This window comes from Haliotis cracherodii, unplaced genomic scaffold, assembly GCF_022045235.1.
Source record: "Haliotis cracherodii isolate W230 unplaced genomic scaffold, xgHalCrac1.p SCAF_1, whole genome shotgun sequence".
In the NCBI taxonomy this organism is placed as follows: domain Eukaryota; kingdom Metazoa; phylum Mollusca; class Gastropoda; order Lepetellida; family Haliotidae; genus Haliotis; species Haliotis cracherodii.
The window spans coordinates 15,438,467-15,456,844 of NW_027266264.1; the positions used below are offsets into that span (position 1 = coordinate 15,438,467).

Consider the following 18,378-nt stretch of genomic DNA (forward strand, 5'->3'; position numbering starts at 1 on the left):
CATTAAATACATTAATATTGTCTATTGACATAAAACCCCGCATATTTCCTGGTTGTTTAAAAGTGAAAACACTGGTTTTACTACACCAAAGCAAATGCGCACTGTGCGGTGTAGTTAAAGGGGTTCTCACTCTCTGTGTGTGCTGCACATGACATTATGCAAGTCTGCAAACTAAAGCAAATGGCTCGAAACGAAAAAAACTTACAAATATTTAAAATGAGCACTGAATTGGAACCACGCACCCTGAAAGGTCAAGGTGAGTGAAGATCAAACATGGACAGGAGAGATAAGAAGACAAGGCCACAGAATGTCACAAAAAACAGCAAAGATTCCACAGTGAAACCAAACTGTGCACGAGCGTGGGTGTGAAAAAAATATATACAACAATACAACAATAATACAATTACCACAAACCGGTGTAATATCGATTGCTTAGATCGTTTAATAGTTATACCGTTCAGTGTTATAAATAACATTAATCCGCTATGATTATAATATATTGTGCTGTAGGTAGGTCTTATCTTCCTATATACCTAAATATACTTATCACATTTCACGTTATATGACACAAAAATTGTTGTATGTTACCCCTTTACAAAGTACTATATGGGTAATACTACTTCATTAACTAGGACTGTTGTAACTCGAAATAACGCTTAAAGGCATGTTCCCGAGGCAAGGGAGCTAACTGACCTCCCCTCTTGTCAACCTAGGCTGGAATTATTGCGTTATATTTTGGCAGGACTAACGAGTCTATGCACAGTTAAATCAAAATCCCGTAACGAAATCGACACCCGGTTGTTTACAACATGGCAACCGCCTTGCCAAATTCGTTTTTCGATGGCAGGATTTACAGAACATGTGTTCCGTCAATTGGGCGTCGACAGACCAATTTTACATGTTTATAATCAAGGTGCTCAAGTGATATGATGCACTTCGCGAGGTAAAACCCGTTTTATTACAATAAAAATCTTTATTATTCAATCATTTCGTTTTAACTGGACACCACCACTTTGTTTGCAGCAAATGCAAGAGATATGAGAAGTCGAATCTGATTGGTCAGTAGATGATGGGACACAGAAGGGATATAGCTTGTAATAGCCACTGGTGGCGCTACGATCGAGACCAGAAATTCGAGTCTCGTTCGGCAAGGGTGGAAACTTGACGGTGTCCATCGAGCGGAGGGTGTGTGTGTGTGTGTGTGTGTGTGTGTGTATGTGGGGGGGGGGGGGGGGGGGGGGGGGAAGCTTATAGGTTGTCCATCGAGCGGAGAATCTAGCCTCAGCTTAATCCCACAGCGAGGCACAACTTCAGTGACCCATTTATATACTTTTCACCGCGATTTCGCCTTTATGCCAAATGGATCTATTTCGGCAGATAATCGAAAATAATTATTTTCTGGCATGGACGTTTTATAGTTACATCAACGTGCTAATTTTTGGCATCAAATATGGCCTATCCGGTAGATATATTACTCATGTCGTGTAGAGGAAGGGAATTGCTTGCGGTATTGTTAGGTCATGTGTGACTTTAGGTCTTTCAGCATTTGGCTGGTGCTCTCGATGACTTCCTTTGAGGCGATATAACATATAATCTTTACCGGGCTTGGGTCTACAATCGGTACTCGAGCTACTGATAACTCGACACGTTGTCGACTTTTCACTGTATAGGTCACTGGTATTAAAGTGTCAGTCATCCTTCCTAACAATGTCACAAGGCTGTTGTATTTGTCCTTTCCATTGTTTGTGGATTTTTCCCCGTTTCATTTTGACAAACATGTATCAGTTTCCCTAGGCCCTGAGCGATGTTAATCAGTGTACATTTCATACGATCATTTTAGCAGGATGTAAGTTGATAAAGCTTGTTTCACATTTGCTTTGAAGTTCAATACAAATGAAATACCAAAGGGCTTTGGTTGGAAATGTAAAGGATAGCAAATGCCACAAAGAAGGTTGTTATTTTGCGACTTTAACCCTTTTCACGTTATGTATATATAAATAAGTAATTTGACGATGTAACAGAATCACTTGCCTCGTCCACGTCATGTTATTATATGAGTTGTTCATTGGAACAGATGAAGAATGGCCTAAAAGGTTTTGTCAGGCACATTTCGCATTTTGTTTTTACTTCCTAATATTGAAATCTAATCATTTACTCAAATCATTTACTCAAATCCAAATCTTCTGAGATAAAAATAAGTTTTTAATTGAAACACTCTATAGTAAGCAAAATCGTAGAATAACAATTTGAAAATTTATTAAATCTGAACAATCTCACAACCATATCGATGAACAAAAGAAAATCCATGCGCACAAACGAAAGATACAAACCTCCATTACGATGCGCATTGTCGGCGTAAGCCCAGTCTCCGAGAAACTTTGGCCACGTGTGCCGCGTCTGAAGAGTGAGTCCATCATACAACTGTGTGAGGGGTGATGGGGGAGAGCGGGCTGTCTCCTTGCCCTCCTTCTCCTCCTCCTCAACCTTCTCAATTATAGTGGGGAACATCGGTGGGTAGGACACGCTTCGTTTGGTCTGGCACTTTCGTTTAGGGCTGCGTTTGTTGACTGAAAACAGAATGAAAAGACACTTCATACTTTCATCAGGGGCGGTCGGGTAGCCTATAGTGGTTAAAGCATTCGCTCGTCACGCCGAAGACCCGGGTTCGATTCCCGACATGGGTACAATGTGTGAAGCCCATTTCTGGTGTCCCCCGCCGTGATATTGCTGGAATATTGCTAAAAGCGGCGTAAAATCATATGCACTAACTCATTCACTCATACTTTCATCAGTTTAATGAGCCCAAAGAAACAGTATTTTTGTGTGATTACTCTTCTTTAACTATATAAATCTAAACCGGAAGTCCCGTACCCTGAAAAATACATCAAGTTATCCATAGTTCAACACAAGTCGAGTGCCTATATTGTATCATAGAGCCGATAAGGATTCTACCTTCCCAGGTTAAGTTATCTTAAGAGATGTATCAGTTCGTGAAGTTCGAGTAAAGGACGTTCCACAATATATATACTCCTTCAAGTACTTCGGTCAAAGAATCCTTCAGGAATAATTTTTGATTTTACATATATCTTAAATTTAAAAATATACCCAAGATACATTTAAGTGTATTCAACTATACTGTATAATAATGTAAGTCCCGATGTGTTTTCAATAGCACCTGGAATATTTATTATATATGGGGGAAATAAACGTGAATAATTACGCAACGAGTTGACAATTCCTTTTGCTATGCCCGTTGGCGCTTAGACGAACCCAGTCGCAAAAATGGCCACGAGAGAATCACGAGTCGCTATTCGGCTTGTCCCGGAATAACACGAGTTGGTCACGAATGCCACGATTAGCTCGGAATGTCACGACTTACGGACGAATATCTGTGTAGTGAATCGCCTCCCGGCCATCTTTGTTCATGTCATCCTCAAAAATGCTATATAACCACACAGAAGATCGTGAAGCCACATTTTCTTTACAAATATTTCTATTTAAAATTTGGAAGACGCGTTCTTTGTTTAATTCATCAAATGCATTATGATAAACTGTTCCGGGACGTTAATAGATACATGACAGGTACGGCAAACCCCGGCACTAGAAAAACAAAACATTACACTAACTCCTAAATTACCAACCTGAGGTTGGATATTTCATACCAGGATAATTATCTCATAAACACGATTCCTCGAATTAATATGTCAATAACTGCCACAAGGAAAGACGATCATAAACTATCAAACGACATGGCGCAATTATTTCTAAATCTGGAATTGTAAATCAAGTCATTTTCAACCATGCAAATAGCAGCCCAAACTTGGAACAATCCAGTAACTGCAGTTGAATCACAGGCTTTGTCGTTTTCACTCCAATGGAGCAAATGACATCTTAAACACAGTTCAATATCTAAAAGTTTTGTTGGGTAAATAGTCTTGCGATTGGCCCAGTCAAATGTCATTTCTAATCGATATGAGATCTGAACCTCTTTATGTGATGCCACATCAATGGACCTACGTGCACGGCAGGACATCAACGGGCGATGGTTACACTGTCATTGTTTCCGTTGTCACCACATTCATAACGAAATCAAAGATCGACATGTCTGACAAAATCCGCCATTGTGATATCCCGCCACTCAACTTATGACGTCATTGCAAATGCTCCACGTTTAGTAAACTATTAGGAATTTTCTGACTGGAATTGCTTTTTAGATATTTTAAATGTGTCGACTGGGGACAATGAACAACTATATCTTGGGGTTTTAAAAGAATGATGTCATTGTACAGTGACACCTCCTTAAACTGATGGGAACCGTCATGAAGCCATACAGATTATAATGATACCGGCCGTACAACCTCGATATAAGAGTAGACACGAGTTCGGATTAGCAAGTGTTATACATATACGAACCAGAACAAGCGTATTTTCACCTGATGGTGTCACAGATCTGCACATAGCTTTACTTTGCATATATGTTTCAGTTCAGCTTCATACGTCTCTTCAAGAATTAAGTTGTTCTCGACAATCAACTTATTTAACAAATTAAAACCACTTTCATTTTTATTCGCTTCCGTAGTTTAGCCTCTACCTGCCCTTAAACTAAGTTAAAGACAAATACATGCGATCAATAGATTGTGAAATTGGTGCCGTTAGTTTTATGGTATTGATATTGCAGAAATTAGCATATGAAGAATTATGAATATTCTATTAAATCAACGTCAACCTTCCACTGCACAGAATGACCTTTTCCGATATGGCAAATCGTGTATACATAATTATTGAGACATGGCACACCAGGAGAAGGAATCGCGGATATTGATTCGTTAATAATCTTCCTGTTGTTGTTGGCATCATATCACCACAATCAAAAGATACCCCCTGCTAAGACACACTCGTATGGAAGAAGATATTCCGTTGGGATCAGTTTAGGTTTGGACAGCATGACCCTGTTAAATGGCCCTGGAGACAGTTAAGGCCGACCTGTTATAAACTTGGTTTATGAATCCGCCGATTCCCCAAAATAGAAATATGAAAAATGTAACTTAAACTGTAAAAGCAGCCGAACAGAAATAAGTAAAATTATAAAAAGATTACTGTGGCCCTCAATATAATAAATTATTTATAACACTGTTAGTAAAATCTATTTCTCTTAAAAACAAAGTAAAATTGGAAAAAAAATAAATTTTAAATTGGATTTTTTTGTTTTTACGAGTACAGACGTCATTTTTTGGGCAAGTGGGTGCAATGTGTAAAGGCCACTGTTGATGTTTCATTTCGAATATATGGCTGAAATAAAACCTCCCTCCCTCACTCACTCACTCACTGTGTATTCACTTTTGTCAATATTCTTGCAATATGACGGTGAGGTGACACCAGAAATAAGTTTCACACATTGTACCCAACAGGGAACCGAACCCGGATCTTTGACATGGCGAGCCATCGCATTAACCATCTGGCTACTGCAACGCCCCCTTCAGGAATACAGGTGGCACAGCGACCTAAAGCGTGAACAACCAACACCACTATCTGCCCAACACTCCACAAGCAGCACTCCAAAACAATCCTTTCTACAATATGATCTTTCATAAAACCTGACGTTCTGCACAGTTCAGTTGTCATATAACACAATTTCCATCTGCTGTGCTGAGGAATCGCTCTGTGCGCGTTGTTTACCCTGTCTGGAGCTGTGATCACTCAAAGCCTGCCAGCACAAACACACAGTGAAATGGATGTGCTCCCTCTAGGGACGTCTAAAAGAAGATTCTAGGGTTCAAGGCCCCACACAGTTGTGGTGGTGCATTGATTGCAACAATATTGTACAAAGCAACCACGAGGAGTCGATACTCATGTTATATGGAATCGTCATATGTTGTGATCGAACGCGAATAGGCGTTCATCATGTAGTAGTTTGTTCTTGAAAAATGGCAGTGTAAATTGAAACTGTCTGCATAACGACGTGAAGCAATCTTGAGATTATTTTAAGATATTGAGTGCCTGATCGTATGAGAAAAGTATGTAGTCATATTCAAAAGGTTTGCAGACAGCACTTTTCTTTTCATAAAAATAGTTTCATTTAAATATATCTTGAGAGCTTACCATTTCCGCCACGTCTTTTGTGTAGGGAAACAGTTATATCTCCGAATGGCACAGTGGATGTGTTAATGTCACACTGCTTAAATAACACGATCCGAATTATATTATACATCGAATTCAGACTTAAGAATTAAGTACAGGAAAACACACAAGTTTTAACAACGTTTTTACATTCAACAACCTGTATTATGTCAGGGGACATCACGTAATATTACTACAGGATGCATCACGATGGATGTTGCTTTCTGTACGGCCATGCGCACTGAGTTCATTCATGCTGTCAGTCATCGCCATTTTGTCCAGGTCCAAATAGTATACAGTGAAACCTCGTTAAGTGGAACTCCTTTAACTCGATATAACGTTACGACGTTACATCTTTATGGTTCCGGGACTAGGGTCTAACTTTGGCGCGAGGGTCTAATATCGACACTATATGGTCTAATATCGACACAAGAATCTTATAGACACATATTAGATTCTTGTGTCGATATTAGACCCTACTGTCGATTTAGACTCAGTAGGGTCTAATATCGACCCTAGGGTCTAAAATTGGCACAAGGGTCTTATATCGACACTTTGGTTTAATGCCTCGATGGCAACAATAACTTTTAGCTATCGGGATAATTGCCGATTATCATGCAGCTTCTTCTAATGCCCGTCTATGACATTTCATGTTAATGTCGGATTCAAACAGCTTACATCATGTGGTACATCTTTAAAACAAACTGGATCAAACTGGAACGTATTGGCATCAAAGTTATTTACACAGCCACTGTTCCTTGTACGTATATTGATTGGTGTCACTGAAATATGCTGCAGCTGTGTCTTTATTAATGCAAATCGAAAATGGATGATATTCGTTGTATCTTATTACACTGTTAGTGAAACGAAACTCTTAGCGAGGAAGTCGCGATCGGGGGGACGATTGTTTTGAACTGATTGTTAACCTGGTCAGTGAAACCATGAGGTTTGTCGCGATTGAGGGGATATTTCATTTAACAGAAGTAAAGTACCAGTTAAAACAAACGTTCCCACGACCAATGGTTTCGCGACTATCGGGAGTTTTGGTTTGAACATAAATGCCCCACTAGTACTAGCCAAAACTATTCCCCAACGTTTGCGTCTGGGCTGATAACCTATTTAGATGAGTGATAACTGCCAACATATCACAGGAGTAGGAAGGTTTTCAAATGCATGGCTGGCCCAGAAATACTGTTTAGCGGAAATGAAGAAATGTAGGCGCTTGTGGCACATTTGTTACTGGGCGAAGGATGTCTATTTCTGTGCGCAGGTAGAGGGCAGATTTCCGCAGACAAATGATTAGATAACCAAGAGCAATAGCAGACGGCTGATTTCAGATGAATATATAGTTAGATCGACATATAGACCCATATGTTATCAATGGGCAAACGAATTTGGAGATGGCGTAAGATATAGCACCTCAAAATGATATAATAACTGTAGTCGACTGAAAATTAAACTGAAAATTCCGGATATACGAAATCCATTGGAGCATTAGTTCGTGAAATCCTAAATTCGCTATCCACGCGAACATGTTCCTATTGATCGGGAATTACGATTTGGTTCGTTATTACCGAAGTTCGATATATCCGATACTGACTGTATTAAACATATGTTTGTGAAAACCGGATTCGACATATCTGTACAGAATGTCAGATAACAGATCGTTTCGCTACGAACATAGCTGCAAATATGAGTGAAGGCGAACACATCCTGTGACGGTAGTAGAAACAAAACTCAACCAGTACCCTCCACCAACTCCCCCAACAAATTATTCTTAACGGATCAACGACAACAGACATAGTCCTCGAGTGAGTGAATGAGTATGTTTTACGCCGCTTCCAGCAATATTCCTGATATATTAATATCACGACAGGGAAACCTCAGAAATGGGCTTCACATTGCACACATATGAGGAATCGAACCCAGTTCTACAGCGTGACGAGCGAGCACTTTGACCGCTAGGCTACTCCACCGCCCCTTTAATCCTCGAGCCAACGTATGTGGCCGAAGGTACCATTACGATTTTGTGCAGGTTTAAAATGACTATCTATAGGTGCATGCACGGAACAAGAGAACAGGAACACAGGGCGTCCTGTAGACGTCTGGTAAGGGTGGCGATTGTTACTGGTCACTTCCACTCCAAGTGATATAAAGCACAGCAAGCAGACCTTCTACAGGGCCCATCAGATCCAGAACGATCAAAGATTAATCAATACTTAACTGTGAAGATTCTTGTGCCAGACTGAGTGAGTGAGTATGGTTTTACGCCGCTTTTAGCAATATCCCAGCAATATCACGGCGGGGAACACCAGAAATGGGCTTCACACATTGTACCCATGTCGGTAATCGAACCCGGGTCTGATGAGCGAACGCTTCAACCACAAGGCTATCCGACCGCCACCAGACTGTTAGACTGGTAGTAAATTTATATACAACCAAATATTATCCACTCAAAATAACCTTACCAAATCGCACAACAAATCTTGAAAGGTCGTTATTCCTCATAAATCAGGTTAAAGTGATCGGAACATGCGGCAAATGTATTGTCTGAATCTTTGGTGGAAGTATCGCAAACACCGACTGAGTTCAGAAGGTTCACCCATGAAGTAGGTCAGATGCATTAGAGGTTGTTGGCTAACCAGCTTGGTAATGTTCTGGAGGGTCATCTATTTTTCCGGTTGCAGGTCAGTTAGGTTATTGTCTGGGGAACATTATCCGTTTAGAGAGTGGTTTTTTTTGCATCCAAGGTTGTTTGTGTTTTATGGATTGATGAGTGTGTGTTTCTTTTAACAAGAGTAATTTTTTTTCTGCGGAAATATAGATTGAAGGCGTTTTTCCCAGCCAGAAGCTTACAGAGGATTAACGTTAAAAGGATTAATCTGTTTCTGTTGGTTCTGTTCCAAACATTGTGCTGAAAGACGCATCAGGTGTGCAAAAAAATCATGACATGAAAGAGGAAAGTGTCTCCTTTACCTCCTCTTTTTTAATACATTAGCATTGACAGATGTGCGTGCTGGGTCTGCCAGAAACAGCGTCACGTGGTCCGGGGACGGCAGATCGGATCCATGACAGATTGGGTAGGAAAAGGGGGTTTGATGAGAAAGGATGAAGAGACGGGTTTAACGCCGCTCTGAACAGAATTTAATTTTCTCTCCATATCAAAATGAAACAAATTAAACAGCAGTCCATTACACAATTAGCACTGGGGGCCATGCAAACTGTTCCACGGGATGCACTGCCATTTTGCTGGTCTGTCCGCCAGACCCTGGAGATTTCATTAAAATATGAATCCAAGTCATGCATATTTTGGGGCTCCTTTTGAATTTTATTATATTTATTTTGTAGATATATATTTCTAAATACGATAAATTTATTTCTGGGACCAAATGTTAGTCTGCCATTTTGCCAGCCCTGTCAATTCTGATTGGGCTCTACGACGTGTTTACAATGCATGTGGTTGGCCGAGCGCCAATGCTTCGACAGACGGTGTTACTAAGTCCTAGGTGTTATTCCATAACAACAGAGCTAACGTACATGTCTCCTAGACATGGGCCAATCCAGTGTAAGAAGCTTAGTTATTCCCGTCAGGTCAAGGTGTCTCAGTATAGCCTTCATTATACAGTACGTTTTGTCCGTTTAGTTTAGTTTGTTATTTTATGCCGCACCCAGCAATATTCCAGTTAAGGCGTTCCCTAACAAAGTGGGGCGGTCAGGTAGCCTAGTGGTTTAAGCGTTCGCTCGTCACGCCGAACACCCGGGTTCGATTCCGACATGGGTACAATGTTTGAAGCCCATTTCTGGTGTCCCCCACCGTGATATTGCTGGGATATTGCCGAAAGCGGCGTAAAACCATACTCACTCACGCACCCTAACAAAGTTACTTCCCCGAGCAATGCCAGGGTTTACTGGTCCTGGATTCGAATACCAGAATGACCCCGATTATGATCTTTGGTCTGTCGGTTCAATACTGGTGGTTGCGCGAAGCCGCAACCTTACAGAATTACATATCTTTGCAGTGCCAGGATCTCCTGATGCTGGGTTGGAATTCCAGAATTGCCTCAGTTAGAGTCATGGAACTTGAGTTCAATACTCGTGGTTGCTGGTTCAAGTGGCGAACATATGAGATTTGCTTACAATGCTATGAGACAACTGAAATACTATTTATTATTAAAGGCAACGATCTCCACACCAGTCATTGTAATGAAAGATGCTTAAATGAGCATCCCAATGCCCCAAGCTGCATCTCTTTGGCTGTACGCTAATGAAAAACAACAGCGTGTCATTTAGGAAAACATTTCTATTGGGATAACGTGCAACCATGCAACAGAAACACGAAGATGTATTAATGTTTCAGAATCCCTTAACCAAAAGCCTGCAACACACAGGCTTAAATTACAAAGTTCAGTAATTTCATTAGAACTGCAAATTACGACCAATTTTCTCGTATTCGAAGCCAGATCTTAAGGCAACGCATCGCAGTCAGACGAGGGGGTATATTGAGTTTTTGGCCGGGCCGCTGGCTTGACGCCAATTAATGATCGATTGGAATGGCCTTCTATTACAGGAATAAAACAAAATGACAGAAGGCTGTGAGCGTTTATTAGTTATCGATTAGTAAAGCCTGGATCTCTAGAAGTAAACAAATTGGCCCTGACCGCTGACGACCAGAACTGTATGTGTCCAATAGACTCGGGGAAGAATCCCTGCTTAATAACACTCACACAGGACATTGGTTCATTAGCATGTGGTGAGTTGGGGAGTGTTTTAGGGGATGTTTGGGAGAATGTTGGTACGAATGCTTGACGTGAGAACAGTCTTATCGCTCACGTCAATGTAATTAAACCCAGAACGCGATCAAGTGGACACTTAAGAGTCTGTTTGCTTGGTGACAAAGATTTATTAGCCCTGTGCAACTTCTGTTTGAAATTATATTTTGGGCGTGCATGATGAAGACAAATGCACTCGATGTACAGGGGGTTTGGTGGCTGGCGATGGGCGTGCAATTCCAGAAACATTCGTCACTACTCGTTCCTTTCGGTAATTACATTCAACATGTCTCGGAACGACAAGAGAGACACAGTGGCAATATTACATTGCGGCTTGACAGTTGTATTTGACAAGTAGGGTTCTCTGATTAGACAGCTAATATGCTCCAGAATGAGTGGAATGGTGGCATCTGTCAGACTAATGCACAGAAACAAGGTCTGTTTGGTGTGATCTATAGTGCGGCTTGGGTAAGCAAGACATGAGCAAGGTGTATGATCATGCGTGAGTTTAGGGTAGGCATGGTGCGCCTTGCAGCTCGATTATGTCAGATTTGTTTGTTTGTTTGTTGTTTTACTCCCACTCAACAATATTCCAGCTATATGACGGGGGTCTGTAAATTATTGAGTCTGGACCAGACAATCCAGTGATTGACATCATGAGCATCAATCCACGTAGTTAGGATACAATGACATGCATCAACCAAGTCAGCGAGCCTGACCACCCGATCCCGTTTGTCGCCCTTTACGACAAGCAAAGTCGCCTTTTATGGCAAGCATGGGTTGCTGAAGACCTATTCTACCCCGGATCTTCGTGTAGTGGCTAGAGCAAGCAAGATCTACAATCGCTGTAGGGGTTGAAGCTAGGGTAAGCAGAGGTTGAATAAGGAAGACGTTCCACAGTTGGGGTAAACAAAACGTGTGATCTTGAGGGAGGCTAGGAAAAGCAAAACTTGATGCAGCTGGGCAAGCAAGACATGTAATGTAAGCAAGATGTGTAATGGTAGGGTAAGCAAGACGTGTAATGGTAGGGTAAGCAAGACGTGTAATGGTAGGGTAAGGAAGACGTGTAATGGTAGGGTAAGCAAGATGTGTAATGGTAGGGTAAGCAAGACGTGTAATTGTAGGGTAAGCAAGATGTGAGATGGTAGGTTAAGCAAGATGTGTAATGGTAGGGTAAGCAAGATGTGTAATGGTAGGGTAAGCTAGATGTGTAATGGTAGGGTAAGCAAGATGTGTAATGGTAGGGTGAGCAAGATGTGTAATGGTAGGGTAAGCAAGACGTGTAATGGTAGGGTAAGCAAGACGTGTAATGGTAGGGTAAGCAAGATGTGTAATGGTAGGGTAAGCAAGACGTGTAATGGTAGGGTAAGGAAGACGTGTAATGGTAGGGTAAGGAAGACGTGTAATGGTAGGGTAAGGAAGACGTGTAATGGTAGGGTAGGCAAGATGTGTAATGGTAGGGTAAGCAAGATGTGTAATGGTAGGGTAAGCAAGATGTGTAATGGTAGGTTAAGCAAGATGTGTAATGGTAGGGTAAGCATGACGTGTAATGGTAGGGTAAGCAAGATATACGTGTTGAATCCGATGTAAGTAGGACGTGTTGTGGCTAGGGTAAGCTGTACGTGAAGCCGATGTAAGTAGGACGTGTTGTGGTTAGGGTAAGCTGTACGTGAAGCCGATGTAAGTAGGACGTGTAGTGGCTAGGGAAAGTGTTAAAGCTGAGCTAAGGAAAGTGTTAAAGCTGAGCTAAGGAAAGTGTTAAAGCTGAGCTAAGGAAGACGTAGTGGCTAGGGAAAGCAAGTCGTGAAGTGACTAAGGCAAGATGTTTGGTTGCATTACACGGGTCCTACACCTACATCTTGTCCTTTTTACTTAATCACTTTCGTCAGACACAGCACCAAACACGATAACTTTCTTAAGAGGGAGTACCTAATATTAAATCCTTGGTCGTTATGATAAAGCGAACATTAACTGCGAGAGCCACAACAAATGGCGCATGTGATGGGGACGAATTTGCAATAAACATCTTGTCTCGATGACAGGTGACCAATGACGACCAGCACAGGGATCTCGACCCATTGAGGATACAATAACAAGCTTGTTGAAGATAAGACGATGATTGGGAGCGCCCAAAGCACCTTCCTGGTTAGCTAGACAATGCATGCCACTTATAACCAGAGCAGTGTTATCGGGTGTAGTCCTGAGTGGGCTAATCTTCTACCAGTAGGACTGTGAATATGCAAGATACATCGTGACAAGAAGCATCACGACGTGCCATCCCACATGATGTTTGTTTGTTGTTTAACGCCGCACTCAGCAGTATTCCAGCTATATGACGGCGGTCTGTAAAATAATCGAGTCCGGACCAGACAATCCAATGATTGACATCATGAGCATCGATCAACGCAATTGGGATCGATGACATGCATCAACCAAGTCAGCGAGCCTGATCACTCGATCCCGTCAGTCGCCTCTTACGACAAGCATGGTCGGCTTTTACGACAAGGATGGTTTGCTGAAGACCTATTCTACCCCGGATCTTCACGGGTCAGCAGTTCATTGTGGGAGAAACTAGGTGTGTGGTGCTTATCGCTGGAACACGGGTATGATGCGATCATACGAAGGAACATTTATCAGGGATATCTAGGATTCGAACCCACGGCGAAAGGATTCTGGCTTGTGGGCTTACTGGTACCGGACTTGACACCTTACCGTAAAGACCATTGTATAACACGTACCACTTCTTGTATTTCGGAAGGCGAAAAACCCAACTTTCTTTCAACATCCAAAATGTATGCCGCAGGCTGCGTGTTTATCTTATACGCATTTTTTAGCAGAAAATATTATCTTTTATTTCAATTTCAATGGAATTGTAATATATGAATTGTATTTTCTTAAAAAGGAAGTGATTACTTGGCATAATGTATATCCGTGCAATATTAAGCTCTTTATACCCCAGTGTCTCGTATATCAAAAACAATGGAAACCAATCAGTCCGGATTAACAAGGTTACGTTGTATTAGGGAAGAAGGAATAATCAATAGTTATTTACACCCGCATAATTTTAATTTGAAATAATATACAGATTATTATCACAATCAAATAGATACTGAGCAGAATTGTACTAAAAGGACTATGCTTGTTAGTGATTGCATTTGTAATGTAGAGTGAAACTCCATGTAAACGGAGACCTGGCTCGGACGAGTACTGTTAGCAACGTTTTATGTGTATAAACATACAAAGGGACACGTTCATTGATAAGTTAATCCGGATATGTTTTATCCGGACGAGTTCACTGTCGGATTTATGTGGTTTCACTGTGGATTCACGAGGTTTCACTGTAGGATTAATGAGTGAGTGTGTATGGCTTTACGCCGCTTTTAGCAATATTCAACCAATATCACGACGGGGGACACCAGAAATGGGCTTCACACATTGTACCCATGTCGGTATCGACGAGCGAACGCTTTAACCACTAGGCTACCCGACCCCCCCTAAAGGATTAATGATCTATATTTTCATGATTAATGAGGTTTCACTGTAGGATTAATGAGGTTTCACGGTCGGATTTATGAGTTTTCACTGTCGGATTAACGATGTTAGCCTGTCGGATTAATGAGGTTTCACTGTCGGATTAACGAGGTTTCACTGTCGGATTAATGAGGTTTCACTGTCGGATTAACATGTTACACTGTCGGATTAATGAAGTTTCACTGTCGGATTAATCAGGTTTCACTGTCGGATTAACGATGTTAAACTGTCGGATTAATCAGGTTTTACTGTCGGATTAACGATGTTTCACTGTCGGATTAACAAGGTTTAACTGTTTTCGTTAAGTAAGTCGGGACACTCTATACAGGAGATTGAAATCCTGACCCCATCAGTGCCAGAGCTTTGTCTCCCCTTGTGTATCACAATGATTTGAATTTGGGGAAGACCAGGTAACCAAAATGTTCAAAAATGTCCACGCACTTCTCCTTCGGACGTGTGATCTTTGAATTGATACCTTTTTAACAATACTTTTTTTCCGTGGAACACGCTTCGAATGTAAAGCGCTCTCCTATCAACAGAGATATTAAATACATTCCCTACGCCACCAATGCGCAAATTTATATGAGAATGACAAATGGATTGATAGAGCCTTGACGCCAGCCTTACAGCTCAGCGTGTAACTGCATATGAAACATATTCTTACAGGGAAATGTTTTACACACGAGAGCGATTTAATTAAGAGTTGATGTGGTTTTGAACTATCTAAAAAATAAATGGAACTGAAATGGAATACGTTTGTAACAGCAATGCGCATGCTTTTTAATATGTTTTGATGTTAGGAATCCATGGTCATTACCAGATTTTTGAAACGACCAAGTGAGATCCTCCTTACATGGCACCATAAGAGTGGAATTATTGCCACAATGGCTACATAATCATGAATATTATATAGCATATCTGAATGTATAAAAGCCATATAAATTAATACATAGCACGATTCAGCTCAGACTGTAACAGAGTGAATGAGTGACTTGGGTTTAACGCTGCTTTGAAAGTATTCCAGTTATATCACGGCGTGTTAGCTTAACGTGGGAGGAAAGCACGAAGCGATGCAGGGCTCAAACGTTTACCACTTTTGTGAAACCCCAGAGCATTGGCATGGTGCTGAGAAGCCTAGAAACACAATCGAGCCGAAACTGGATTCGAACCCACGATCGGGTTTCTGGCGTGCCCAAGGGACGCAACTCCCCACAACGATCTGTGGCGCCTTAGATGACTGGGCCACCCGTGTCCCCTTAACAAAGTGGTAGACAGTGGAAAAAACATGAAGGTGTTGGATTTAACAAAGATAATCCGGATTAACAGGTATCCTAATTACTGCGTCAGATGTTCAGAGTTATCAATTCAGCCGGTTGTACTCGGCGTTACTTCAAAGGGTCGCAAGCGATAAGTATTTAGTTTCTCTCCCGATCAACCAAAGAAACATGTGAGCTGTCAACCAGTCAACCAACCAATATGTGGAGTCTTGTTCACAAAGGAATACATGTTTGGAGTGAGTCATAAGTCCGCATGGAACAGAATTTCAGTTTTATCACTGCGCGATACATCTTCCCGAGGCAAGAAATTTAACTCACCATAAAAGTCCAGTTTCCACACTTGCCGTACTGGGATGGAATAATGGAGTTATATTTTGCCTGGACTAACGAGTCTATGCACAGTCCTATCAAAATCGCGTAACGAAATTGACATCCGGTTCGTAAACTGCCGTGCAGATTTTGGTCGATTGCAGGATTTGCAAAGCCAGTGTACCGACAAATCGGCGTCAACAGATATTTTCAAATTCTTTTCATGTTTTTAATCAAGGTTCTCACGTGATTTGATGCACTTCGCGAAGTAAGACCCGTTTTACCACAATAGAGATTTTGATTATCGATCGGATCGCCTTGACTGGGCGCCGCCATTTTGTTTGAAGCAAATGCTAGTGATATGAGAGGTGGAATCTGATTAGTCAGAAGGAGGGACATAGAAGGGACATAAATTGTAATAGACACTGGTGGCACTACGATCGCGCCCAAAACTGGACTTTTATAGTCCGTTCAATCCCTTGCCTCGGGAAGATGGGCGCGATATGTGAAGCGACAGCCCAAAGTGACACGTGGCACCCTTGCACAAAGCAATCTTGGAGCTAGGACTGTCGTAAACAGCTAAAGTGTAGGGGTTATTATAATCTTAAGGCTAAAATTACTTTGAGCAACGGGCCCCAGGTCTTAACGTTACCACTTTGGTGAAACCCATGACGACTGTGTTAACAGACAACCGTCACAGACGGCAAAACTGAAACCCGCGATTCGGGGATTGCTAGGGAAACCCAGCTACTTAGAAAACTTAGATAACTGGGGAAACACTGTTTGTTTGTTTGTTTGTTTGTTTGTTTAAGTCCGGACAAGACAAAGCAGTGATTGATGGTATGAACAACGTCATATGACGTCCGGGCAGGGTGACACGCAGAGAGCCAAGTCACCGAGCCTGACCACGTGATGTATTTATATATATGAATCGCGAGGGGACTGGGAACTAATCCTAACCCGGATTTTAATCTTAATCCTGACGGATTTCGGTTCCACTGTCACTTGTTGGGCCGTATCATTTGACTCGTAAAGATCCGGGTTAGAATTGATCTTCAGCAAACCATGCTTGTCGTAAAGGGGCGACTATGGGGATCAGGTGGTCAGGCTCGCTGACTTGGTTGATGCATGTCATCGTATCCCAATTGCGTGGATCGATGCTCGTGTTGTCAATCACTGGATTGTCTGGTCCAGACTCGATTATTTACAGAAGGCCGTCATATAGCTGGCATATTGCGGCATCAAACAACAAACAAACAAACAGTTCCATTAGTTCAAACTGCAATGATTAACCACTTCTTTACGAGAAGAATACTGAAATAAAATATATAAAAGTATTGGTTGCTGTATTCGCATGGGAACCATCGGCGATGATAATTAAGATCAACATAATCCACCACATGAAGTAAATATAACCACGTTTGGCATTTTCCCTTAGCATGGAAAAATTATAGGAAACAACTTCATATAAAATATCTCTTATTCTCAGCAATCACTGAACTTCTTGGAGGAATAATAATAACATCCTTAAGACATTATAACTGATGGATGAAGTTCTTTATGCTCCATTGGTATTTCTATTACGACCACGATAACGCGGGTGCCCATTGTGAAATCAGTGGAATAAAGTGTCCAAGAATGGCCATCGATTCCACTAGTGGTGCGCTTTGATTAGCGGGTTAAACAGTTGACTTGATCCAAATAGAAGAAGATTTCTACTCAAGCTGCCTCTCGCCGGGAGCTCCAAATGTCTTATGGAACAAATTTATTGCAATAAACAAATGAGTTTTTGGTGACGACAGAATCCATTTAAGGCTAGGAGGAATGAAAATAAACCATGTTTCTTGTGTTCTTATGTAGTGTTGCTCAATGTTTACGACAGGGCTCGTTTGGGTTAGCTTAGTGGTGTGTTCGTTTCTGCGTTACGGATTCATTACAAGGCTACGCCTGTATAATGCATTATACCAATTCATTTACTCTCTAAAAGTAAGAATACATCATACTATTTGTCAAAATGTAGTTCATAAAATGTGTTCCATGAAAGATTATATACAACGAACGCCTCCATCAAATAGGTGTTGAGGTTTATATATCAGTTAAAATAGCCGTCTTGGGGCTGTAACTTGGAGCTCTGTCACACCAACATACATACTCGTAGGGGCTCGCATATACTGCCACGCACATACTGATATGTACTTGCTGGGCACTCACAAATACTGCCGTACAAACATTGACACTCGCAGGACACTAACAAAAACTAGCCGTACAAACATTGACACTCGCAGGACACTGACAAAAACTAGCCATACAAACATTGACTCTCGCAGGACACTGACAAAAACTAGCCATACAAACATTGACTCTCGCAGGACACT

General features: G+C 41.4%; 1 protein-coding gene across 1 annotated transcript in view; it reads right to left on the reverse strand.

Annotated features, from left to right (window-relative positions):
* The window catches only part of LOC139473502 (cylicin-1-like), a 90,784-nt gene that overhangs the window by 9,337 nt on the left and 63,069 nt on the right, over positions 1-18,378 (reverse strand). The window contains exon 3 of the mRNA XM_071256125.1: positions 2,331-2,567. Within this exon, the coding sequence (XP_071112226.1) occupies positions 2,331-2,567 (237 nt within the window). The remainder of the gene's footprint in view (positions 1-2,330; positions 2,568-18,378) is intronic.